At 45.0% G+C, this 27,330-nt stretch overlaps 1 protein-coding gene across 5 annotated transcripts; it reads right to left on the bottom strand.

Moving 5' to 3' along the window:
• Positions 1 to 415: 415 nt before the first annotated feature.
• Positions 416 to 25,998, bottom strand: LOC140460574 (uncharacterized). Of its 5 annotated transcripts, none has more exons than XM_072555176.1 (4): positions 25,870 to 25,998; positions 21,193 to 21,378; positions 12,442 to 12,806; positions 416 to 2,936 (listed from the first exon to the last, which is right to left on the bottom strand). In XM_072555176.1, the coding sequence occupies exon 4, from the start codon at positions 2,539 to 2,541 to the stop codon at positions 1,366 to 1,368; it is 1,176 nt and encodes a 391-aa protein (XP_072411277.1). In that variant the 5' UTR covers positions 2,542 to 2,936; positions 12,442 to 12,806; positions 21,193 to 21,378; positions 25,870 to 25,998; the 3' UTR covers positions 416 to 1,365. The 5 variants fall into 5 exon arrangements, with proteins under 5 accessions (XP_072411277.1, XP_072411274.1, XP_072411275.1 ...); XM_072555173.1 differs by lacking the exon at positions 25,870 to 25,998 and adding an exon at positions 25,166 to 25,459; XM_072555174.1 differs by lacking the exon at positions 25,870 to 25,998 and adding an exon at positions 25,189 to 25,459.
• Between the last annotated feature and the right edge of the window lie 1,332 nt (positions 25,999 to 27,330).

Here is a 27,330-nt window from a genome sequence, read left to right as displayed (position 1 = left end):
TAAAATTGAACTGAGAAGAAACTTCTTCACTGGAGGGTTGTCAATCGATGGAATTCCTTGCCCAGGGAAGTATTTGACACTACTTCAGTAACCACTAGAAGATAAATCTTTTATTTTTCAAAAACGTAAGGGATATGGTGAAAACGCAGGTAAGTGGAGCATAGTCCACGAAAAGATTAGTCATGATCTTATTGAGTGGTGAAGCAGACTCGAAGGGCCGGAAGGCCGACTCTTGCTCCTAGTTCTTATGCTCTTATGTTGAAATCAAAAGCTTTTGAAGTGTAGTCACTTCAGCAGATGAAGTCATGAGAAAACAAGTGCAGGAAAGAGAATTTAGATAAATGAAAGACAGAGCATCTCAACGGTCAATTACTTACTCCCATTCCTATTTCTGATGATCTTACTACACAGCAAGTTGTGTTTTCCAAACATTAATTTTATTTCCGTCATTTAAAAAACAAATATTTAAGATGAACAGTTTGTGTCCAAGTGGAGGAAAAACATTGTGACCCACAACAATTTATACAGCACTGTGAATATCATAAACTAGATTTGTCACTGAGTCACTCAAGTAGATACTAGAAAGGAGAAAAACTCATTCTGACGTCCACTACAGTACCTTGTACTATTCTTCACTGAACACTGCAAATGCTTTCCTTTTCAATTTAATGATCCACCTCTATTTTGAACGCCATAATCGAATCTGACTCCAACACACTCTCTGGCAGACAGTTCCAGAGGTCAAAGTATTTTCAAACATTAACGAAGTAAGTTTTGGATCCGCCCCAAAGACAATTCCGATGGACTTTTGTTTCCAAACATTTACAGTAAGTTCTTGGTATGGACACATTTCCAATTTAGTGTGTTTATTAAAATTTTATGACATATTGGGGTGGCACACTGCTTAGCATTGCTACCTCACAGCGCAAGGGACCCAGGTTCAATTCCAGCCGCAGGTAACTGTCTGTGTGGAGTTTGCATGTTTTCCCTGTCTGCACAGGTTTCCTTCCACAGTCCAAAAAGGGGCTTTGGTACATCTGTGTGGACCTCCTCCAGATAACGGAGGGCAATGGGGCACTGTGAGGATCAATAGATCAGACAATCAAATCAGTCAGCAAGTTCTCTCCGGGAGACTTGTCTCAAGAAAGGCAGCGGTTTCTTATCTCATCCATTCTCCTTCCATCCACAAACTCCACAGACAGTCACCCCAAGGGTGGAATTGATCCTTGGTTCCTGGTGCCATGAGGCAGCAGTGCTAATCACTGAGTCACCATGCCCCCCCTGAGCCACCGTGGGGTTGCAGTCCAACGGAAAACAAATAAATAGAGTGCACCAACTCTCCCACTGCACCCACTGTTAGGAGAATCAGTCCTGGGGGGGACTCATGGCACCATCAGCGGCAGAATCTGATTGTTGTGAGCGCTGGTGCCCCCGCTGGTGCTTCCGCAAGTTGCGCGAAAATGTAAACCTCTTCCCGCACTCAGGGCAGCTGAAGGGCCTCTCCCCAGTGTGGACTCGCTGGTGCTTCAGCAGGGCAGAGGAATCACTGAAGGCCTTCCTGCACTCGGGGCAACTGAATGGCCTCTCCCCCGTGTGGACCCGCCGGTGGGTCAGCAGTGTGGAGGAGCGGGTAAAGCCCTTCCCGCACTCGGGGCAGGAGAACGGCTTCTCTCCGGTGTGGACGCGCTGGTGCCTAAGCAGGGCAGAGGAATTGCTGAAGGCCTTCCTGCACTCGGGACAACTGAATGGCCTCTCCCCTGTGTGGACCCGCAGATGGGCCACGAGGTTAGAGGAAACAGCAAAGCCCTTCCCGCACTTGGGGCAGGAGAACGGTTTCTCACAGGTGTGGATCCGCTGGTGGGTCAGCAGGTTGGAGGGCTGGGTAAAGCACTTTCCACACTGGAGGCAGGAGAATGGCCTCTCCCCAGTGTGGACCCGCTGGTGCCTCAACAGGTGGGAAGACCTGCTGAAGGCCATCCCACACTCGGGGCAGCTAAAGGGCTTCTCACCCGTGTGGACCCGCAGATGGGTCAGCAGAGCAGAAGAGCGGGTAAAGCCCTTCCTGCACTCGGGGCAGGAGAACGGCCTTTCCCCGGTGTGGACCCACTGGTGTCTCTGCAGGGTAGAGGAATCACTGAAGGCCTTCCTGCACTCAGGGCAGCTGAATGGCCTCTCCCCTCTGTGGACCCGTTGGTGCTTCAGCAGGTCCGAGGATTTGCTGAAGGCCTTCCCACACTCTGAGCAGGGGAAGGGCCTTTCCCCGGCGTGGACGCGCTGGTGGGCCAGCAGGTGGGAGGAGTAGGTGAAGCCCTTCCCACACTCAGGGCAGGAGAATGGCTTCTCCCTGGTGTGGACTCGGCGGTGGTCCAGCAGGTGGGAGGAGCAGGTAAAGCCTTTCCCGCACTCGGGGCAGGAGAATGGCCTTTCCCCAGTGTGACTTCGCCGATGAATCTCCAGGACAGATGGGGCATGGAAGGCTCTCCCGCAGTCGCAACACTTCCACGGTTTCTCCACGGTGTGGGATTCCTCTGGTTTCACCATGGCCACAGCTACAGCCGCGTGTACTGCCCCTGCCCGCAGTAAATTCCTCTTTCCTGGCCGTACAACTGTTTCAGGTTTTACACACAGTGAGCTGTAACAGAAGAGACTCTCATTCAGTCCCACTAATGCTGAAAATGGTCTGAAACAGGAACCAAAATGTTTTGCTCCTTCTCACAGAATCATAGTTGAAAATCATTGATGTCCCGATGGATTGAGTGACTGTCAGACATTGATGTGAAAGTGGGGACTGCAGACACTGGAGAGGAGTTGAAAAGTGAGGTGTTCGAACAGCATGGCAGGTCAGGCAGCTTCCAAAGTGCAGGAGAATCGACGATTCAGGCATAGGCCCTTCATCTGTTGATTTTTAAACTTCAGTCTTCAGATCTTCAAATACTCTGGAAAAAGAGATTACAAAAGTCATCATGGTCAGTCCAGGGTAGAAATTCAGAACAAGCTACTCCAGTTTCTGCAGAACATTTTTTTCTTATGCTGTTCCACAAAATTGAAAGCATCCCACTCTCTCTCTCTCTTCCTCTATTCTCACTCCGCTCAAACGAATTGTCCTGAAGGTGCTGATTCAGGATCTTACAGGGACAGAAAAAGCAAAAACGTCAGGACTGACATCTTCGAATTTTGGATAACACCATGTGAAAGTTAATATCTTTCAGGATATTGGGATATTGCTGAGAGTGAGCAAGTCTGATTTTGGGAGCAAAAGAAGTGTAAATTCAGGTTGAACCTGCAATACAGCTTCTTGATAAAAAAACAGACATGAATTGGTTATCGTCCCTATGGTGGGTGGGGGTGGTGGTGATATGTGGTGGGTGGAATGAGACATCAAGGCATTGACACAGACAACCAGAGAGAAACTGAACACACAGACATGGCAAACAATAGTGGCAAGCCAGAGTTAGATCTACAGCACAGAAACAGCCCCTTCGGGCCAACCAGATATCCTAGCCTAATCTAGTCCCATTTGCCAGCACTTGGCCCATATCCCTCTAAACCTTTCCTATTCATATACCTATCCAGGTGCCTTTTAAATGTCATAGCTGTATCAACAACCACCACTTCCTCTGGCAGCTCATTCCTTACACACACCACCCTCTGCATGAAAAGGTTACTCCTTAAGACTCTTTTAAATCTTGCCCTCCTCCACCCTAAACCTATTACCCTCTAGTTCTGGACTCCCTCACCCCAGGGAAATGTCCTTGTCTATTTACCCTATCCATGCCTCTCATGATTTTCTTAAATGACTCTCAGTCACCCCTCAGCCTCTGGTGCACGAGGAAAAACAGCCCAGCCCATTCAGCTCAAACCCTGGCAACATCCTTTTAAATGTGTTCTGAACCCTTTCAAGTTTCACAACAACATTCTGATAGGAGGGAGACCAGAACTGCACACAATATTCCAAAAGTGGTCGACCCAATGTCCTATCAGCCACAACATAACTTCCCAACTCTTATCCTCAGTCAGAGGATTGGGAAAAAGTTTTCAAAACCCACAAAAGACAACCAGGAAAGAATGCAGGGACAAACCAAATTTGAGGGTCAGCTTGGAAGCATCAATGAGAAATCGGTGGACTGGGTTTATTGGGTATCCGTACTTCTTGAGTACATATATGTATTTCTCTTCTGCTCTTCGCAGTTTCTCTGGGCTGCAATGTGTGGTGGCTCGCTAAATAATCTCCTGATGCAGCTTCGTTTGTGGGTGTTGTGATGATTGCTTCTGTAGTTAGGTATTTGGTTTGTGTGTATTGTTTCTTGTAGACGCTAGTTTGAAGTTCCCCTTGACTGTTCGCTCTACTGTGACATCTAGGAATGGCACTTTGTTGTTGTGCCCTTCCTCTTCAAACCAGGAGCACCCCTCAGGCCGATACTCTCACTACCTGGAACACCAGTATACAGAGTAGTCAAAGAACTCCACTGAGGACTAAAACACCAAGTCGAAGATTCATGCCACTCCATTCACTCCACCCAAGAATTCCTGAACACCAAAGACACCAAGATAGAAGAGGATGAAATAATGCTGTCTTTTGATATAACAGCCCCATTCACATCCATTAACATCAACGTGGCCAAAGACACACCGACTACACTACAAGAACCACCAAAGACACAAACACCAAACAGCACCAACTTCATCAGCAAAGATAACATTGTCAAGTTTGTGGACCCGTATCTTATCATCCACTTCACATTCAATAACAAGCCCTACAAACAAATCAACAGAACACTCATGAGACCACCAATATCAAGGTTCCTAGCAGAAACAATAATGCAGAGACTCGAACAAACAGCCCTCCCAACGCTCCAACCCAAACTTTGGGTCCGCCACAGTGATGATACCTTTGTCATCACAAAATGAAACAAATTAGAGGAAACCTACAACACCATCAACAATATCCTTACTGGCATAAAATTCACAAAAGAGAACAACAACAAAGTGCCATTCCTAGATATCAGTAGAGCGAACAGTCAATAGGGAACTTCAGACTAACGTCTACAGGAAAACAACATACACAGACCCAAGTACCTAATGCAGAAGCAAATCATCCCAAACAAATCTGCATCAGGACACTATTTCAATGAGCCACTACACACTGCACCACCCAGGAACTACAAAGAGCAGAAGATAAATACTTATACAACATATTCAAGAAGAACGGGTACCCAATAAACCCTGTCCGCTGATTTCTCAACAACAAACGCAAACAAGCAGACACATGCACAGAAACCTGAGCCACATTACCTTACATCAAAGGTATCTGTGAAATGATGTCCAGACAACTCAAACCTCTCTGCATCATGGTAGCCCACAAACCTACCAACACACTTAAGCAGCAGCTAATGAACCTGAAAAAACAAATGTTATTTACAAATTACCATGCAAGGAAGTATAGACATGGACTCTGCCCTCATAGTTCTCTGTGGCAAGAAATGCTGGGATGAGATAAAGATTTTTTTCAGTCAGAAAGAGGTGACTCTGTGGAACTCATTGCCACTGAAACGAGGCAAGTAACTGAGTACTTTTAAAACAGATAAAGATAGGCTCTTGATTAGTAAGGGAATCAAGGGTTACAGGGAGGAGGCAGGAGAATGGGGTTGAGAAACATTGGCCATGATCAAATGGTGGAGCAGACTCAACAAGTCGAATGGACTGATTCTGCTTCTGTATCTTATGGATCTGTAACCACAAAGATCTGACTTAATTTTCACTACTTTTACTGTGTTCCTGTCGTATTTATGGCAAGCGTGTGGCAATATGTTGTAGATTTCTCAAGCTAGATCTTCTAATTTCATATCAAATATTGATAATTGGAGCTAATATTAGAGAGAGTAAAGGTGTTTATTTCTTGGATAAATAAACCTGCCATGCATTTTAAGCTTAAACCTTGCATACTTGCGAAATTAGCGTTGCCATTTTGCCCGCTGTCATCAAATCTCCAATAATACTTCCCTTTTACTTGATAACCCAGTTTGGGGAAATAAACATAACTGAGGTTTCGTGTTTTATGCAAGTGCTTTAAGCTTTTGATACAATGATTTTAAGCCATCTACACAGAGTGTGATTGAATTTCTAAACTTAAGTAGCAGCCTTAAAGTATTGTTATTTGTGTCACTCACATAACTTTAATGTAAATATTGAATTAAACTTATTGAAAAGAACATACTTGCTGAATTAGAGTCAGCATTGTTTTTAATTGCTTTGTCCATTATTCCCTTTCACCTCATTACCTATTTTCGAGAAAGAAAAAGATTGCATATGCTGGAACATTTACTTGTTTTGGCAATATTATAAAATGAAGAAAGCAGTTCAGTCAACTTCAATCTTCATGCAGTCACTTTTTAGAAAAGGTTTTGAGCAAGGTTACAAAATAAGGTTACCTAATTTGCAGCATTGCTTGAGACAGATTTAACAGTACAAGAAGTTATGATCTCCATTCAGTAATGTCTTGATTTGAAAATAGTTTAAGTTAAGCTAAGGGTGTTGCAGAAATTGAAGTCATTGTGAAAATGTTACCAGGGAAAACATTGGATTAAAAAAAAAATTCTGGTTTGAGTTTCTTCTTTGGGTATAAACAGATGCTGGATCAAAGTATCCTCCCAATATTCTAAAAATACGCCCACAAAATAAACACAATGCAATCTAAATAAATCAGGCCCAAAAGAAATTCAGAACCCACACTAATATATGGCAAGGAGGAAAGTTTTAGACTACAGGACAATAAAGATGGGTTGGTCAGATGAGCAGAACAATGACAGATGGAGTTCAATCCTGAAAAGATTGAGATGATACATTTCAGGAGGATCAACATGTTAAATCACAAGAACTTAGAATGTACTGAAGATCAGAGTAAGGTATGTGTGTTCATAGATTCTTGAAGGCAACAGGACATGTGGATGAAATGATTAAGGTGGCATATGAAATACTTGCCCTTAATAGTTAAGGCATTGAACATGAGAGCCAGGAGATCGTGATGGAACTGTACAAGACATTAGTTGGGCCACAGCTGGAGTAGTGGATCTGGTCGTCACATTATTAGCAGGATGTGATGGCACGCGAAAGGGTGCAGAAGGGAATACTAACTCAGGGTGGTGCATGTTGGTGGGTTTCAGCTATGAGAGTGATTAAATTGGCTGAAGGTATTTTCCTTACAGAGAAGGCTGGGTGAGGACCTGTTTGGAGTGTACAGATAAGACACTTAGGGTCTAGATAGGAAGAAACTTTTCCCCTTGGTGGACGGCTTCAGCAACTAGGGGGCATAGATTTAAGGAAAGAGATAGGACATTTTAATGGAATTTAAGGAAAAATATTACCTAGAAGTGTGCTGGAGATGGATGAATTTATTTATGGGAAGAATTGGTTTGTTTGAAGGGATGGATATAATGAAATAAAACTAGTTCAGAAGATCATTATAATGTGCTAAGAAAAAGAACTGGAGGGAGACCTCCAATAGTGGAAACAATCTAAAGAAGTTTCATTGTCCCATCTGAGAAAAACAATTCTGCTAAACTTCTCAAACGAACCCGAACATGTGTCAAAACTTGTTTGTTGAAAATCAATTAAACCTATTCCAAGTATTTAGGAAAATGAGAATCATTTTTAATCCTGACCCTATTGTCTACAACCAAAAGTGATAGGAAGCTTTTTCCGTTTTATTGAAATGGAGCTGTCAGAGATATTGGCTCATTAGAAGAACAGAAGAGGGTTGTTTGAGCTTATTGAGCAGTTTGTGGACTCAAACAAGGACCCAGAAAACAATTTTCTGTGGTATAGAAGCAAGGACAATTAACAAGGATTGATGTTGGTACTGTGTGTCCAAGTGTCTCAGTCTTCAAAGTTCTAGATAAGTTAAACTTCTGAAAAATTGAAGGTGTCAAAGGAAGATCAGTACGGAATCAAGGGTTTTGGGGAAAAGGCAGGAAAATGGAATCGAGGGTTATCAGATCAGACATGATCTCACTGAATGGTGGAGCAGAATGGCCAATACTGCTATTTCTTGCGGTAAATCGATCTGGGAGTTGATAAAAGCTTTGTATGATTTTTCTTTGTAGTCAGCAACATTTTGTATTTGGAAGAAGTTGGCTTTTGTGTTGGATCTCAAATAACGCTTGAGGCTCCACTGAGGGTTGTTTAGCAACTGAGGTTACATATCATCAAGTTAAATCAAAATAAGCAGCAAAATATATGGTAAAAGTGTAGGTGTGACTGCTGAAGGCCAAATAAAACATTTTCAGTCGCAAAAATGTCTTTACTCCATAATGTTTCATTTTACATGTAGTCAGCGACAACTCAAGCCAATCAAGGTGTCGCAGAGTAAAGTTAGGTCTCACCAAGACAGCTGACATGTCTGTACAATACTGTTGTAGCGCTCTTTAACCACAGGGTATATACTAGTGATTCATTTATTTTGCACTTTCCCCAACATCCCAAATTAGGTTGAGGTTTGTTACAGCATCCTGATGGGAAGCCCAATGTAACGTGCTCAGATTCTGCTGCAGTCGTGTGATGTGTTAAATTCCCAATGATTTTAAAAAAAAGGAGTGAAAGGCAGTGGTTATGTGTGTTGACACCACAGGTATTATTGATATTGGCTTTGAGATAGGGAACAAGCATCACCTCCCAAATTGTGTTTTGTTTGCACAGTATGAAACGCATTCTATTTTTAGACGGCCTAAATGCATACATAGTTTCTTATCAGCGTACCTTAAAATCAACATTAAAAAGCACAAACAATTCATTTTCACTGTAAATTACATATTTTAAAATCAAATATTGCAAGACATACAAACACATCAAGAAGTCAAAATTTGTGAAGTAAGCACATCTTTTCTGACAGTTCAGACAGGGAAAAACTTTGTTCTTGTGGTGGTCAGTGGAGACTTACTCGATCAAATATTAACGACCAGTGTATCTCACATAGATGCTGTATAAAACCAAGATCTTATTGATCACTGTTGACAAAATTAAACCTATTGACCTGACTCTTTACAAAATAAGAACATAACATTTTCCCATAATACAGACATTTGCAGTAGTGCAGTTATGTGAAAAGAAACCTGCATTGTTAATTTAGTTTGTTGCTCCACTTCAGAAATGTTGTTTTCATTTACTTTGAAAAATCAACCCTTCCACTCTTTCTAAAGGTACATGACACTTGAATTTTGTTTTTCTTTGCCAATTATCTTTCACCAATAAAAGCATTCACTTTTTTGGCATTGGGTGGGAGAGCTCTGCCAGCTGCCAATTTCTTGCTGAAATTGTTTCACTTAACATGAGTCTTGCCAATAAATGACAGCAACAGCAGCAGCTAATACTGATAACATTTCAACAAGAGTATACCAAGCTGCTTCACATTAAGTATCACCCAAGTTGGAGAAATGTGAGGATCTCCTTCTCGGCCTTTCCCCTCAGCTGAGGTGTGGTGACCCTCAAGATAAACCACCACTAGCCATCTCTAATGAGAGAGAACAGTCTAATCCTCTGGGAAGACTGTGATGAATGTGTTTAAAGTTGAAAGACTGTTGAAATATAAGGGGGCGGCACGGTGGCTCAGTGGTTAGCACTGCTGTCTCATGGCACCAGGGACCCGGGCTCAATCCCATCCTGGGGCGACTGACTGTATGGAGTGTGCACAATCTCCCAGTGTCTGTGTTGGTTTCCTCTGGGTGCTCCGGTTTCCTCCCACAATCCAAAGATACACAGGCTAAGTGAATTGACCATGCTAAAATTGCCCATAGTGGTCCATAAGTCAGGGGTAATTGTAGAGGAATGGGCTTGGCTGGCATAATCTCTACAGGGTCAGTATGGAGCTGTTGGGCCGAAGGGCATATTTCCACACATAGGGGTTCTATGACTGTAACAAACACCACATCTGACAAACAGGTATAAAACTAGCCACCAGGATATATGAACATCAACTAGCCACAAAAATACACGATCCACTACCACTCGTATCTTTACACACAGATAAAGGAGGACACCATGTTGACTGGGACCATACATCCATCCTATGACAAGCCACCGTCCTATAAGCCAACCAGAAACACACACAAGAATTCCTTGGAACATGTCATTCCAACTGGAAATGTATTGATTTGGACCCCATCTACCATGCTCTGAGAAAAAGAATGGAAATGATATCACCCACCCTAAGAAACCAAAAGACATAAATAGAAATCAGGACATAATACCAGCGCTTCACTCGACTCACTGATGATGTTACCTAGTACGGTGATGAAACATCTGAAAATGACCTTCCAGCTCAGCGAGCAAACTTACATCCACAATGAGAAAATTCTAGTTGACACAAAGGCTGCCACAAAGTTGGAATTCTCTCCCAGAAATGACAGTTGATGGTGCCCTCATCAAGATGGATCCTCGCGCTCCCCGCCCCAAGACAATTTGCGTCTTACCCTCACGAATATGGCGACTGGTTGCCCCCAGAGGTCCTTCCCCAAACAAAGTAAACACTGGGCCTGTGGAGCTTTTACTCGCGGCCTCAGGCCTCCCCTTGGAGTTTATAAACTCCCCAGTCTCCCTCCTCCCACGGTTTCCAATCCTCCCCTGTTTCACTGTCTCCTCTCTGTAAAAACAATGATTGCAGATGCTGGTAACCAGTCTAGATTAGACTGGTGCTGGAAAAGCACAGCAGTTCAGGCAGCACCCGAGGAGCAGTAAAATCGACATTTTGGGCAAAAGCCCTTCATCAGGAATAGAAACAGGGTACCTACAGTGTGGAGAGAAAGATGAGAGGAGGGTGGGGATGGGGAGAAAGTAGCAGAGAGTACAATAGTTGAGTGGGGGTGGGAAGAAGGTGATAGGTATGGGTGGAGGGGGTGGTGGAGTGGATAGGTGGAAAAGAAGATAGGCAGGTAGGACAAGTCATGGGGACAGTGCTGAGCTGGAAGTTTGGAACTGGGGTGAGGTGGGGGAAGGGGAAATGAGGAAATTGTTGAAGTCCACATTAATGCCCTGGGGTTGAAGTGTTCCGAGGCGGAAGATGAGGTGTTCTTCCTCCAGGCGTCTGGTGGTGAGGAAGCAGCAGTGAAGGAGGCCCAGGACCTCCATGTCCTCGGCAGAGTGGGAGGGGGGAGTTGAAATGTTGAGCCACAGGGCTGATTGGTGCAGGTGTCCCAGAGGTGTTCCCTAAAGTGTTCTGCTAGGAGGCGTCCAGTCTCCCCAATGTACAGGAGACCGCATTTGGAGCAATGGATACGGATATTGGCGGATGGGCAGCTAAAACTTTGATGGGTGTGGAAGGCTCCTTTAGGGCCTTGGATGGAGGTGAGGGAGGAGGTGTGGGCACAATTCCTGCAATGGCAGGGGAAGGTGCCAGGGTGGGACAGTGAGTTTTAGGGGGGCATGGACCTGACCAGGTAGTCACAGAGGGAATGGTCTTTGCGGAAGGTGGAAAGGGATGGGGAGGGAAATATATCCCTGGTGGTGGGGTCAGTTTGGAGGTGGCGGAAATGTCAGCAGATGATTTGGTTCATGCGAAGGTTGGTAGGGTGGAAGGTGAGCACCAGGGATGTTCTGATCTTGTTACGGTTGGAGGGGTTGGGTCTGAGGGCGGAGGTGCGGGATGTGGACAAGATAGGTTGGAGGGCATCTTTAACCACATGGGAAGGGAAATTGTGGTATCTGAAGAAGGAGGCCACCTGGTGTGTTCTGTGGTGGAACTGGTCCTCCTGGGAGCAGATACGGCAGAGGTGAAGGAATTGGGAATACGGGATGGCATTTTTGCAGGAGGTAGGGTGGGAAGAGGTGTAATCCTAGTAGCTGTGGGAGTCGGTGGGTTTATAAAATGCCGGTGTCAAGGCGGTTGTTATTAATGGAGATGGAGATGTCGAGGAAGGGGAGGGAGGTGTCAGATGGTCCAGGAAAATTTAAGGTCAGGGTGGAATGTGTCGGTGAAGTTTGCTCAACCTCCTCGCAGGAGCACGAGATAGCACCAATGCAGTCATGAATGTAGCAGAGGAAGAGGTGGGGAGTGGTGCCGGTTTAACTACTGAAGATGGACTATTCTACGTAGCCAATAAAGAGACAGGCATAGCTGGGGCCTACATGGGTGCCCATGGTTGTCCCTTTGGTCTGGAGGAAGTGGGAGGATTTGAAGGAGAAATTGTTAAGGGTGAGGACCAGTTTGGCCAGATGAATGAGTGTGTTGGTGGAAGGGTACTGTTGGGGACGTCGGGAGAGGAAGAAACAGAGGGCTTGGAGGTCCTGGTCATGGCGGATGGAGGTGTAGAGGGATTGGGTATCCATGGTGAAGATGAGGCGTTGGGGGTTGGGGAAACGGAAGTCTTGGAGGAGGTGGAGGGTGTGGGTGGTGTCTCGAACGTCGGGGAGTTCCTGGACTAGGGGGGATAGGACAGTGTCGAAGTAGGTACTCACTGTCTCCTCTCCCCGGGCGCTCAGGCCTGGCGACCTCTCCGGGATGTTTCCGTTCTGAAGGAGGATCACTGGACCCGTAACGATTCCTCGGATTCTCTTGACACATGCAGCCAGGGCTGCTCAGCTTTTCCAGCGGGTCCTGTTCTTGTTCCTTAAGCCGCCGGCGCCATTCCTCTCCCACACTCAGTAACACTGCCTTTGTCCCACTACATGGCCTACACTGCACATGCGCCAACTCACAAGGGGCTGGGTGACCAGACCGTGACGTCACCCCGCGTGTAGTGGGCGCGGTTCGACGAGGCATCCAACCAATCGGAGACAATGGGGGCGGGGCCAATGTGTTCCCTGCTCCCCTCACCAGCCACCTGAAAGGTAGGTTTTTTCTTTAAGTTTTAACGTAGTTTTTAAAAAAAATTTCAGTCTTTTCCGAAATGTTATTCCAGACCTCGAAGGCTAAAACATTGGAAACCTTGCAAACATAAACGAAGGGGTACTAAAAAAAAATGAATAAAGATAAATTACGAAAGAAACCGAGCGCAAAATATCAAAAAGAATAGCAAAAGCTTCTGTTGACATGCTAAAGGGAACAGAGTCGCTTAGGCCCCTTGGAAGATGAAATCGGTGAGTTAATAGGAGGAACACTGAAATGGCAGAGATGCTAAGTCAATCCTTTTCCTCAGTTTTCAAGCTGGAGGACAATAGTGCCATTCCTATTGGAACGGGTAAGTCAGAGGTGATAGAAAGGATAGAACTTAAACAATCAACGTTGAGAGGGAAAAGGTACACAGCAAACTATTAGGATTGAGGGCAGACAAGTCCCCTGGGCCTGACAGCCTACATGCCAGGGTACTATATAGACTTTAGTAAGGCTTTTGACAAGATTCCCCAAGGGAGACAGGCTCGCAAGGTTAGTACCACGGAGTACAGGGAGAACTAGCCATTTGGATGTGGAACCAGCTCACAGGTTGGTGGTGGTGGAGAGTTGCTTTTCAGACTGGAGGCCTGTGATCAGTAGTATACCACAAGTATGGGTGCTGGGTCCGCTACTTTTCATCATTGATATAAATGCTGTGGATGTCAATAAATGAGGTATAGTTACTAAGTTTGCAGATGACACCAAAATTAGAAGTGTAGTGGACAGTGAAGATGCTTAGCTCAGAGGATAACAGGGTGGAGTTTAATTTAGATACATATGAGGCACTGCATTTTGGAAAAGCATATCAGAGGAGGACTTATACACTTAATGGTAAGATCCAAGGGAGTGTTGCTGAACAAAGAGACCTTGGAGTGCAGGTTCAGAGCTCCTTGAAAGTGGAGTCACAGATAGATAGGATAACGAAGGCGGCGTTTGGAATGCTTTCCTTTATTGGTCAGAGTATCAAGTATTGAAGTGTTGCAGCTGTACAGGGCTTTGGTAAGACCACTTTTGGAATATTATGTGCAGGTCTGGTCTCCTTCCTGTCAGAAGTTTGTTGCTAAACCTGAACGGGTTCAGAAAAGATTTAGAAGGACGTTGCCAGGGTTGGAGGATTTGAGCTATTGGGAGAAGCTGAATAGGTTGGTGCTGTCTTCCCTGGAGGGTTGGAGGCTGAGAGATGACCTTATAGAGGTTTATAAAATCATGAGGGACATTGATAGGATAAACAGTCAAGGTCTTTTCCCTGAGTTGGGGGGAGTCTAGAACTTGATGGCATATATTTAGGGTGAGAGGGCAAAGAAATAAAAGGGACTTAAGGGACAACTTTTTCACGCAAAGGGTGGTGTGGGTATGGAATTAGCTGCTTGAGGAAAGCTGGTATAATTACAACATTTGAATGGAATCTGGATGGAAGGGTTTAGAGGGATATGGGCCGAGTGCTAGCAAATGGGACTAGACTGTTTAGGCTAACTGGTCAACATGGATGAGTTGGAGTGTTAAAGTAGGGATTTGAGACGGCCAGGGAATCCTTTGTGGAGTCAGACCTGCAGTCTCTCACGATTCGCCCCGGAGTTCGTACTCTGAGAGTCTGGAATAAAAGAAAATCCTCTTACAGGCAGTTTAGTTTAATTTTCGTGAACCCCTTTATTTACCAATAGCTCCACTGATACCGATAAGCTAAACTAGCTAGGTTCTAGTAACCTAGGAGAGTAGGGGACCTAACTCTTCAAGTACCCTGGCAGGTTACTCTGATGTATTGCTACAAAGTGGTTTCCTTTTCACAAAGGTTTACAAAAACATTGCATGTTCTTAATTCGTAAGGAAGAAAAGTTAATTGACAGGTCTCCGAACGCTTGACTAATCACTCCTACAGGCCCTAAGCCATTCATCAGGTGGGAAAACATATCCAGCCGAGTTAGGTGCCTGCTAGCGAGATAAACTCCTAACATAAAGAGGTACCAGTCTGAGCTAATTGGAGAGTTCCTAACCTTGCACAGGTCACAAGTCAGATACAACTGTTTTCCAAAACGGCTTCTTAGCAGGAGGGCAAACTTTTGACCATAAAATGGCTTCCTGACACATTGTGCCTGAATCTCTTCAATGTTAGGCCGAGAATAATTTCTAAGCTAGGAGCAGACTCCTGCTTTTTCGGCACTGAATCATACTGTACCTGAGGCTGAGATGTTACCAAAAGGTTGCATTTAAACTGATTCATTAGTCTTTTAATTAAACATGCTCTCTTTTCAGGGTTGTGATTCAAATAAGACATAAGATCTGATTAGTTGGAATTGACAGTGGGGTAGTCTGAAAGGTCTGTAGAGTGGTCTGCAAGAACAGCAAGTAAATTAAAGCTTCGTCAACATTACCTTTTACAGAGTTCATATTTAATAACCGGTAATGGCTCCTCAATACCATCATAAAGTGTCAAAAATGCAATTATGTTCAATCCAAAGCAGGTAATTTTTTAATAGCTTCGGGAGCCCCAGCACTATAATGGTTTCTCTCTCTCTCGTCCATTTGAACTCTCAAGTCAGGGACTTGTAACAGCAAAGATGTTTTTCCCTCTGTTTGTCTAGCTTGCAAAGGCTTTTGACAGTACCAAGTTTCATTTTGGGGTCAAAATCAAACGCTGTCATTAATTTCACAAGGGAACAGCCATGAATGTTATCACTGTGTCCTGTTTTCACAGATTCACTGTTAAGGCAAATGTACTTAATTGCCTTAGGGTATCCTGTTATCACTTGGTTATCTTCTGCATACCTTGAGTTCTCCCCTTTTACCAAGCCTCCCTGCCTGTCTATTTTCTAGTGTGCAGCAAATGTGCTCTATAATTCAACATTATATTTTAGTTTAAATGTTTAAAGACAGGTTTTATGGCTATAGACTTTCTTATTCCCTCCTTTTGTTATTTCATGACAACTACTTGGCTTATAACTATCATTAGTCCATTCAGTCAATTTGTATTTTCAAATAAGTCAAGTGCCTCCTCTGCCAGGTCATCATCCAGAGGGGCAGAGTCTGAAAGATACTGGATTTCAGCATGGAAGTTCAGGCATGGAGGTAGAGGGGTAGACAAGGGTCATTTAAGCAGACTCTTCTTTGGCTTAGGTGAAAAACAATGTACAGTCCATTTCACGCATAAGCGGACGACAGTGTATATTCCTAGGATGAGACCAAGAACTATCAGTACAATCCACACGATCCATCCACACAGCGATCATAACCAACAAGTAAACTTCCATCCATATGAATCAGACGACAGTTGGGCAGGTATCTTCCCTGCATCTTGACCCGTTTTGTTGATCACATCTGTGTCGTCCGTAAGATCAGGACATGGTTTAGAAACAAGTTCATTTCTGAGAACACAATCATGGTGTGGATAAGGCAGTTCAAGTGGTTCTTCCTGCAGGAATGTAGGGGGTTAATGTTAGAGCAGTACTTTCAGGAGAGAAATGGATTCAGAAGTAATGAAATCTCACAGCGACTGAGACGAACCATAACAAGGTGTTCAGTATATTTAGAAATCAGCAAGAATACTGTAGAATGCGAGGTACAGACTTCTACATTTTGATGTAAAGTTATATTAGAGGCAGCCACAACCATAGTATGGATGGCAGAGAGAATCTGGGTGCAGGAAGGCATACCTTGAGCAACGGGGTCAAGCTTAGTAGAAAAATAGGCAATAGGGAGCCAAGAGGAGCCATGTTGCTGGTTGAGAACAGCTGAAGCACAGGTATCAAGGATGGCAACATAAAGATGAAAGTGGCAGTCATACAAACGTCGGCCTAGCGTGGGTGCTGAAGAGAGGGTAGTTTTAAGCTTCGTAAAGACATGTAGTTGTTATGGGGTGAGTTCATACCGTTAAGGCTCATTAGACGAGGACAGGGGAGATCATGTTTGGGTCAGAAGGGCACAATTAGGAATCCATTGTCGGCAATAATTGATGAGGTCAAGAAACTACCGTATCTGTTTAGGAGTGGTTGGAGGGGCAATACAAAGAATAGGATCAATACGGTCAGGTGTCAAGCACCGATCGAATTCAGAAATGAGAGTACCTAGGAACTTAAGACTAATCAGAAAGAAGTTAACTTTGCTGGGGGGGTACAATATAGCCACATTGATGTGGATGGTTGAGAAAGGTAGTGGAGTCAGTGTGATTGGACACTTTTGTCAGGGCTAGCGAGGAGGTCATCGATGTATTGAACTAGGGTAGTGTCTCCAGGAAATTCAAATAATTCAAGCTGGGTGTGAAGAGTCTCTGAAAAGGGTGTCGGCGACTGGATAAACCCTTGAGGTAGGCAAGTCCACATATATTGGTGGCCCTTAAAAGAAGGCAAAAGTGTAATGGGCTATCTGGATGCAAAGGAAGACAAAAGAATGCATGTTGGAGGTCAACGATAGTGAAGAGTTTGGCATCAACTGGAACTTGGCTAAGGACAGTAGCAGGACTGACAACTGGAGGATTGAGCCTCAAATGATTTTAATTTACTTCACGAAGGTCATGAACAACATTCAGGATATCCCGGTTTAGGGATCGGAAAGGTAGGTGTATTGACAGAAGAATGGCATGGGACTAGAAGGCCTTGCTGTAGAAATGAATCAATGACAGGTTGAATGCCAGCTTCACCTTCTGGTTTCAGGGGGTATTGAAGTATAGACAGGAGGACAGAATTCGGTTTGATCAGAATGGAGATGGGTGGGACCTTAGCAAGGCCCACTTGTGTTTTAGAGTCCACCCAGACTCCAGGATATACTGTGTCCTGCAGGTGAGGGTGGGCATGATAATGATGAAGGCTGCCATGAATCGATAAGGCTGTGCATAAAATAGGATTGATATCTCAGTGAGCAGCTGAATTTCATGGCAAGTTTGATCAGCATGGTCAAAAAAGAGTCTTAGCGTCAAAACCTACTTCTTAGGCTTTATGTTCTGGGATCAAGTGAGTGGTGGCACAGGGGAAAACGAGGGGGCCAGTTTTCCAGCTATGAAGAGGAACTGACACGAAAAGAACGCCACCAGCTGGTGATCTGATCTCACCAATCACCCAAGCGTGCGGAGTAATGCCCAGTAAGGAATTATAGTATGTGTTCAAGCCTGAGATCATTCCTGGATGAGTCATAAGCTAAAGTAATGTGGGGGTGAGGGACATTATGTAAAATACAATCGAAAGCATAAGGATCCAAATCAAATGACCACCATCGAGGCAGCTTTGGTTTGGTATTGATGCATTGAACAAAATGAGGTGGATCCTGAATCAGGATACCATTATCATGACATTTAATAGTAATATTTAGAGGACAGAGGAGAGCTCTAGCAAGTAGAGGGATACGTAATCCATTAGTAACAACAAAGCAAAAAGGGAGCGTGACACAATTTTTCCACACCACTGTCAGAGGGACAGCGTATGCATGTTTATTAGAGGAACCATCAAAAGATTGCAGGATATCATCATCGTCCAAGATTTGAAAATCAAAAGCATTAGCAAGATGGACAGGAAGTGATGAAACAGTGGCTCCTGCGTCAAACATAAATTCAATATCGTGGCCATTACGGGTAAGAATTAGCATAGGTCCATCCTCTGGGCTAGCAGTAAGTATGGGAAAATTCAAAACAGGAAGCTGCCTTATATCCGGGAGTCAGTTTTGACAAGGGTTTTGTGTCGTAAAAGGGGCAACCTGCTGAGGTTACTGGGGAGGGAGACCAGGAGATTGTCTGTTGTTTTTACTGCGGTGATGAACCAGGGACTGCTATGGAAAGGGTAGTTCTTGGACCAATGTCATAGTTCACTGCAATTGGAACAAAGGTGTAGTTGTTGGGGGACTCTAGGGGGTGGGGGAGGCAGTGAAGAGTAATGAGAGAATGTATAGGGGCATCATGGACTGTTGGGGAAGGATACATAGGAGGACCGCAAGGTCCATTGGGATATTGTGAATACACAGTACCATTTCTACTGTCCTGCCATACTGGACAATAGTATGAAGGTTTCACTTGCTAGCTTGACTGACCTTGCAGATAGAAAGGTCTACTTTGAATCCTGGGTTGAACATTAGCCACTGTAGTTTGGACAAGTTCTGTCTTAACCGTGCCGATGGTAGCCTTACTCTTGGGATCCTTTAGTTCTCAGAAGTAACGAACCTCTCGGCTAAATTGTGCAACCTCAGCATGTGGCCAGTGGATATTGTGGGTTTTAATAGCTTTCTGTACCTGATCAGGTAAGAGTCATACATATGGCATTAAATTGGGATGATCACCCTTGTAGGTAGTTAGTGTCATCAGAGGAAGCGCCATAGCATTCCTTAAAACGGGTAAGGAACTCCTCAGCCTCTTCGCCCGAGCTGGGTTTACATGTTAAGACTTTACCCACATCAACTACATGATGCACTGCTTGGTGGAGACAGGTAATAATCCAATCTGATAGTTTCAGCCGGGTGCCGGACTACAGGCTGGGTATGATTATTACCTTGTAAAATTTCTCAGAACTCGCCCATTTTTCAGGCGAATAGCTGCATTCTGAGGTGAATTAGGTCTTGGGAGGCAGCGTTAGAAATGGTCTTGGTCCTATTAATGTAATTAACAGATCCCTCAGGATTCCTTCCATAATCTGCAGCCTTATTGATAATGCTTGAGAGTCATGAGGTTTCCATGGTTGATAAAGATCCATAAATTGGGCTTGTTCCAGATTCAGAGCCTGTGGGTTAGGAACCTCTTGTATTTGGGAAATTTCTTTTTTGCCCTCCCACATCATGGTGAGTGCAAGGTCTGATATTAAGGTCCCGAGACTTTGATTGCAAATCATCGGTGTCTTCGGGACTTATTAGTTTTGGGGCAGTGGAAATCAAAAGGAGTCTCATCAGTGTTTCTTCCAGATTTTAATTTTAATTGACTCCTAGTATAGTAGGCACCGGGTTTGTGGTAATCCGAATTCTCATTCGGCAGAACAGCTGGGGAAAGGGCAGGAGCCTTGGCACGTTCGTCATCAGAGTAAGAGGGGAGGGTTCAGGCAGGGAATCGGAGGTGGTCAGCTGACAGGATTAGAGGCATAAAATATTTCCTCCTCCAAATCAGTATCCCACCCACCATCTATAAACAGATCAGGATTCTTTAGTAATGGGTCCTTGGAAGAGGGGAGGGTGGAGTATAAGGAACAGTCCTTGTCAGCTTCGTCCTGTGCAGCTGCAATTGCAGTCTGTTGTTTATTCACCAGTTTCCTTTTTATTTGGTGCCCTTGACGTTTCAACGTAGATTCTGAATCTTGGCGTTTTTTAAAATTTTCTCCCTTGCCTATTCCAATTCTGCTTCTAAATCATGTGCTTCACATTTATGTTTTAGTTCTGTCCAATTTAGTTCACATCCTTCCTCAGTTAATGGACTTACTCCCCTTTTAATACAGTTTTGTCTCCATGATGATTTTTCCCGAGCTACCCTTTTCCACTCTGATAAGACTTCTTTCTGCTTACTTCCCTCTCTTTTTTCCCAAATCCCTTGTTCAATTTTAGTGAATAGAGTTAAATCATGTGCGCGTCCTAGAGACCAATACTTATTCTGTTGAGCATCTGCAGCTGATATTCTCCTTAATTGTTTCTCATAATTAATAATACTGACTTGTTATTTCTGTTAAGGGACATTTGTCTTACATCTTATTTAGGGGCACACTCAGTTATCCTACCTACTTTATATCTTCACAAAACTACTGATCAACAAGGGCTCCAACCCCACAAAATACAAACACAAACATTCATTCGTCAACAAGCAAATGTGCATCCAAACCAAATCTCACAGGATTAAACTTTCTGCAAGCTGCAGGGAATCAGTGCTGAGTCTCTGTCTGTCTCACATGGGTGCTCTCTTGTACATACACATGAACATTTTAAGAGAGATGAGGCACTCACATTCCAGATGTCTCATAAATCCTGGATATGGCACATAGTTGCTTAACCAAGTATGCAAGAATTGTATCACTGGTCAGCTTTTTTTTTATATATACACATGACAAAAGCAGCATCCACCCTCTATATTACATAAACGAAGAACACCCAACAGAACAAAACCATAACTAACAAACAAGCCAAAACAGCAAAGCAAGACAAGCCAAGTTGAACAGATACAACAGAGAAGATAATCTCGCCTTAAAACTTTCACGAATCAACAACCCGACAATGAACAACAAGACTAAAGATTTCTGCAAAACATTCTCAACATTGTAAAATCCTGACAGTTTCTATTTTTAAGTCCTATTTAAACGATTTCATTTAGGGTTCCGTGATTTCACCGAGAGAGTGAAACGGGGGAAACACCACACAGATGTAGACAGAGAGTAATCAAGATACAACTTTACCTTATGGGCCCATTGGTCTTGAGTCCAACCCTTCGATGGAACTCCTCTTTTCCAATTTCACTCAAATGTAGCCCTTGTTGGAACCCTGCTTGCAGCGCCAAATTGAGACATTCCAAGGAGTCCCTTGTGGACTCAGACCTGTCAGCCTATCTTGGTTCATTCCCGGAGATCGTACTCTTTGGAAGTCTGGAATAAAAATAAAACTCTTACAGACACTTTAGTTTAATTTTAAATTATCCCCTTCATTAATACCATCACCGTTACAACATAACACTGATACCTATAAGACAAGCTAACTGGATTCTATTAACCCAGAAGAGTAGCAATCGCTCTTCTTCCAAGAGCCTGGGCGGGCTACTCTGTATACTATCTTTATACACAAGTTTTTTTTTTACAAAAGCAGTGCTGTCGCAAACAAGCTTTCTTAAGGTGAATTTTTTTTTTACAAAAGCACTGCATGTTCTGAACTAGACAGATAACAATGAAGGGCAATAATTCGGGAGAGAAGTAATTGATACCGAGTTTCATTTTGAGGTCAGAATCAAACACATTCATTTCACAAAGGAACAGCTGTGAATGTGATCACTCAATATCGTGTTTATACAAATTCACTGATGTTAAGGCAAATGTTCTTAATTGCCTTACCCTCCCTGCCTGTCTATTTTCTAGTGTGGAGAAAACGTGTTCTATAATTCAACATTACATTTTAGTCTAAATGCTTAAGGACAAGTTTTCCTTACAAACATTCTCACGACCCCTTTCAAAGTTTCATAAGTTCTATCCTATATCAGGGGGAGCAAAACTTAACATAGTATTCCAAAAATGCCCTAACCAACATTCAGCCACAATATGACCTCACAACTCCTTTATTCAATGCTCTGACCAATAAAGGAAATCATACCAAACACCTTCTTCACTAGTCTATCTACCTGCGACTCCAAGGTCTCTTTGTTCAGCAACACTCCCCTTAACTGTCAGTCCTGCCTGGATTGCTCAACCAAAATGCAATACCTCATTTCTCTAAATTAAATTCTATCTGACACTCCTCAGCTTGTTGCCCATCCCAAAAATTCTAATTTATAGCAAACTCTCTTTGCTCTCTCATTCCCTAGAAGCTGAAAATCTCCATACCACACACTCCCCCTCTGTTTTCACTTTGCTGAACCGAACCCCTGCTGTACCTCATTCTGAAGGGTTAAAATACTGACCAGCCAGGATAAGTGTACATTGGGAAGATGTTTCCATTGGTAGGAGAGACAAGGAGCTGAGGGCACAGCCTTAGAGTAAAGGAAAGACCTTTTAGAATGCAGAGACGGAGAAACGTCTTCAGCCAGACAGTGGTGAATCTATGGAATTCATTACCATCAACAGCTATGGAGGCCAGGTCACTGAGGGTATTTAAGACTGAGGTTCTTGAGTATCAAGGGGATTGAGGGTTACAGTGAGAAAGTGAAAGAATGGGATTGAGAAACTTATCAGCCACGATTGTGTGGTATGAACAGACCTGCTGGGCTGAACAGCCTAATTTCTGCACCTATTTCTGATGGTCTTTTGCTGTCCTGGGCACAGAGTGTCAGAATTGGGAGCAGAAGTAGACCATTTGGTCTCTCGAGCCTGCACCAGCATTGAACACATAACTGGGTATTAATCTACCTACATCTTGGTAGTTAGACTGTGACTTATCTCACTGGAGCACAGAAGGTTGAGACATAACCCTACAGAGGTTGTATAAAATCATGAGGGGAGTAGAGGAGGTGAATCACAGGTGTCATTGCCCTTGGGTGGCGTTTTTAAGATTAGGCAGCAAATTTTGAAGGTGAGAGGAGAAAGATTTTAAAAAGACTTGAGGAGCAGCATTTTTTTTTTAAAACAGAGTGGTTTGTGTGTGGAATGAATGTCCAGACATTTTCTCACCTTCCCTCCATAAACAACATTCGTTGTTGTTGAAAAATCACATGAACTTAGCCTTGAATATATTCAATGACCCCTTAACTACAGGAAGAAATCCCCACTTCTGAACTCCATTCCTCTTGCTAATATACCACTTGCACTACTCATTGCTCACTGCACCTGACAACTGGCATTGACTGGTGAGGAAGGATGCTGAGGCCACTTTGTACATCCACACGTCATTCCTGATGAAGGGTTCATGCCTGAAATGTCAACTCTCCTGCTCCTGGAATGCAGTCTGACCTGCTGTGCTTTTCCAGCACCACACTTTTCAACTCTGATCTCCAGCAACTGCTGTCCTCACATTCTCCATATCCCAAAACAGTGCATCAACATTTAAACAATGCACCTCCTTTCTGCTTTTTTTTTTACACAGCAAAAGCTCCAACTTCAGTTTGGCCACGTGTTTGCCAATTGTGGTCTTTGCTACACTGGGGAAACTGAGCATAAACTTGGGGAACAGTCTGCAGCCGGGGCCGCAGAGGCTGACCATACCTCCCAGTCGCCACCCATTTTAATTCCCCTTCCCACTCCATTTCTGACATGACCATCTTTGGGTTCCTCTATTACCACAATGATCCAAACCGCAAATTGGAGGAACACCACATCTTCCACCTGGGCAGCCTACAGCCTGGTGGACTCAATTTGGAGTTCACCAATTTCAAATAACCTCCCTTGCCACCCCTTCAATTCCTTCCTAGACCCTCCCCGCCACCACCAACCAGATTCCTTCCTACCAGTGACCAACCAGTTTGTACCCTCTACCTGTCCCCACCTATCCCCAATTCACCACCCTGCCCCCAGCACATCCTTGTTCTGCAGCTATCCCTACACCCATCCCCAGTCCTCAACAAGGGTGACACCCAAAACATTGACTTGACCTCCTGATGCTGCCTGGCTTGCTGCGTTCTTCCAGCCTCCTGCATGTCTATTTTGCCAATTGAGTCACAGACCTGGCCCAACTTTTCCCAAGTCTGTCCCCTCCCTGGATTCACTCCCTTTCCTTTCAGTTGCAGCAAGTCAACAATTGAACCTCACAATGAAAAATAAATGGAAAAGGGGATGAGAAATGAGAGTGTCGTACTCTTGGTCAATCAAAAGAAGGTCTCACACTTTTTCTGCCGACAGTGAGGAACACGTGCAATGTTTTGGTGACACTGGTGAACATGTGCCGTGCTTCTTGACACAGGAACGCACACAATATGCTCAGTGGCGCTGCTGGTATTATTAACAGATTAAGTGTCCAAATGCCAATAGGAGAAAAAAAAAAGGGTAGAGCCACAATTGTTTTCCCCATACGGCATAATATTTTATTGCTTTTCCATCTTGTCTGGCTGCTCAACATTTTTGACTTTTCCCCAGTGTAGGGGTGAAGTTCAGAACTAGAGGGCATAGGTTTCGGGTGAGAGCGGAAAGATATAAAAGGTACTTAAGGGGCAACATTTCCATGCAGAGGGTGGGGTGGTGTGTGTATGGAACAGGCTGCCAGAGGAAGTGGTGGAGGCTGGTACAATTACAGCACTTAAAAAGGCATCTGGATGGGTAGATGAATGGGAAGGGTTGAGGAATATGAGCCAAGTGCTGGCAAATGGGATTAGATTAATTTAGAATATCTGGTCAGCATGGACGGGTTGGACCAAAGGTGTCTGTTTCTGTGCTGTACATCTCTGACGACTCTAAATAATAAAAAGTATAATTTGACAAATAACAAACTATATCCATGTTAACAAGGCTTAGCTCACCACATGCTTTACTAACCATTCTCCACAGGTCCTATCCCTTCAATGACTGAGGAACATATGCTGGTGCATAATCTCCTCCACTAGTATTTACACACTAGTCTAAGGAATTGCACTAGTAACAGAGAGGGTAAAAAGCACAAGGATTAATAAAAAAGTGAGGGTAAAAATCACAAGAAGCACAAACCCCAGTAAATCAGATGGAAAGTGAGTGTAAAGTGTCACTATGACAGGACAGGCCCCACATTCCTTCCCCTCCGTCCCCCCCCCCCAACCTGCCTCACCTTTCACCTCCCGGGCCCAGGACCTTCCAGGTGGCCCCAGAGTTGACACAGGGGCCGCCCCACGACCAGTAGAACTCCACCACCCAGGCGGCCGACGGGTTCCCAAACAGGCCCTTAACCCCATCCGCCTCCAGAATGGTCACCGGCTCCTACCTGCTGTACAGCCGGGCGGTGTGGCCGTGACACAGCAGCTGCGCCAGGATGGCGGCGGTGCCCAGTGACGGGTGTCTGCCCCGGGGCCGCACGGCGCCATTTTCCTAACGGCCGCCCCTTCCCCGCTCGAGCGCCTTCTCCTCCCAACCGCCTTCACCCCCGCGTGACGTCAGCTCAGGGGGGATGGGCGGGGCCGGGGGAGCCTCACCGTCACCAAGTAACAGCCACCTCGCGCTACAACTGCTCATTCACAAAAACAAACTCTCCTGTCTCGCTCTGCAGCTGCAGGGGGGACACTGCCACGTTTCGAGGAGCCCTGTCTATATTGGGAAAGCTCACGACTCAATTTAAACAGATATCCCGACATATGACGGAACGGCGTCATATCTAAAGGGAACAATCTGCATTTTAAACGGACGTGGACATTTTAACGGGTATTTCTGCAAATAAAGAGGTTTAAATAAACGAGATTACATTTCAAAGGGATGTGGGCACATTCAAAGGGATATCTTAATATGTAAAGTCACGCAGTTATATCTCAGTGAATCTACCATTGGTGGGTCCACATGGGGGAGATGTCGTTCAGTTGCCCGAAGTGCTGGAAGGCCTTCAGCAATTCCTCAGCCCTGCTGAGGTACCAGTCCGTTCACACCGGGGAGAAGACGTTCTCCTGCCCGAGTGTGGGAAGTGCTTTACCCGCTCCTCCACACTGCTGAAGCAACAGCTAGTCCACACGGGTGGGGGAGGGGGAGGCCATTCTGCTGCCCTGAGTGCGGGAAGGCCTTCAGCAATTCCTCCACCCTGCTGAAGCACCAGTGTGTCCACACTGGGGAGAGACCCTTCAGCTGGCCCGAGTGTGGGAAGAGGTTCATGTTTTCCTGCAACTTGCGGAAGCACCAGCGGGGGCACCAGCGCTCCCAGCAATCGGATCCCACCAGTGACGCTGCCTTCGGTCACCCCCAGGACTGAATCTGCTGCCAGTTCTGACAGTGGGTGCTCACGGTCAGATCCACCGACGTCAAGCCGGTGTTCTTCTCTGACCACTGCCTCCTGCTGGCCGACTGTCACCTACAGGACGAACAGCGGGCGGGCAAGGGAACGTGGAAACTGAACACTAAGCTGTTGACCCCGGGAAACATCGAAGAGCTCAAGAGGGATTACGCAGGTTGGAGAACCGTGAAGCCCCTCTTTGAGTCCCCAGCGGACTGGTGGGAAACGGTAAAAGGGAACATCAAGAGGTTCTTTATCCTCAAAGGTGTCCAGGAGGCGAGAGAGAGGCGGGGAAAACTGTCCCAGCTCCAGGAAAGTATGCAGAACCTGCTCCTGCTGCAGACGATGGGGGTCGATGTCACGGAGGACCTCAAGGAGGTGAAGGGCCAGCAAGCCTCGCTCTTTGCCTCGGAGGCCTCCAGGATAATCTTCCGGTCCAGGGTCCGCTCGGTGGAGCAGGACGAGACGTGCTCACGTTTCTTCTTCCAGAAGGTGCACAAAGAGAGCTCCGTGCTCAGCAGCCTGAAGAAAGAAGATGGCTCGGTAACGTCATCTCAGGCTGATGTCATGAGGATCAGCAAATCCTTCTACGCCAGCCTGTATGACTCGAAGCCAACCGACAGCGCGGCCTCCCAGTCGTTCCTGTCCTCTATCACGGAGGTCCTAGATGACGGAACACGAGAGAGGCTGGACCAGCCGCTATCTCTGGATGAGCTGACCAAGGCCCTCGAGTCCTTCGAAAAGAATAAAACTCCCGGAAGCGACGGCTTACCGGTCGAGGTTTATTCCGCTCTTTGGGACTTGATCGGCCAGGACCTGCTGGAGTTGTATGTCAGTATGCTTCGGGCAGGTACCATGAGTGAATCCATGAGGAAAGGCATCATCACCCTCGTCTACAAGCGGAAGGGGGAGAGGGAGGAAATTAGAAATTGGAGACCGATCTCACTGTTAAATGCAGACTACAAAATCTTGTCAAAGGTCATCGCCAACCGGGTCAGGTCTGCTCTGGGATCGGTGATCCA

The sequence above is a fragment of the Chiloscyllium punctatum genome, chromosome 36 (genome assembly GCF_047496795.1).
Source record: "Chiloscyllium punctatum isolate Juve2018m chromosome 36, sChiPun1.3, whole genome shotgun sequence".
Lineage (NCBI taxonomy): Eukaryota > Metazoa > Chordata > Chondrichthyes > Orectolobiformes > Hemiscylliidae > Chiloscyllium > Chiloscyllium punctatum.
The sequence above is the reverse complement of the archived record's forward strand: the minus strand, read 5'-3'. Positions and strand labels throughout refer to the sequence as shown.

Bases quoted from the DNA above. Each gene is read 5' to 3' on its own strand.
- LOC140460574 (XM_072555176.1), bottom strand. From the start codon at position 2,541: ATGGTGAAACCAGAGGAATCCCACACCGTGGAGAAACCGTGGAAGTGT.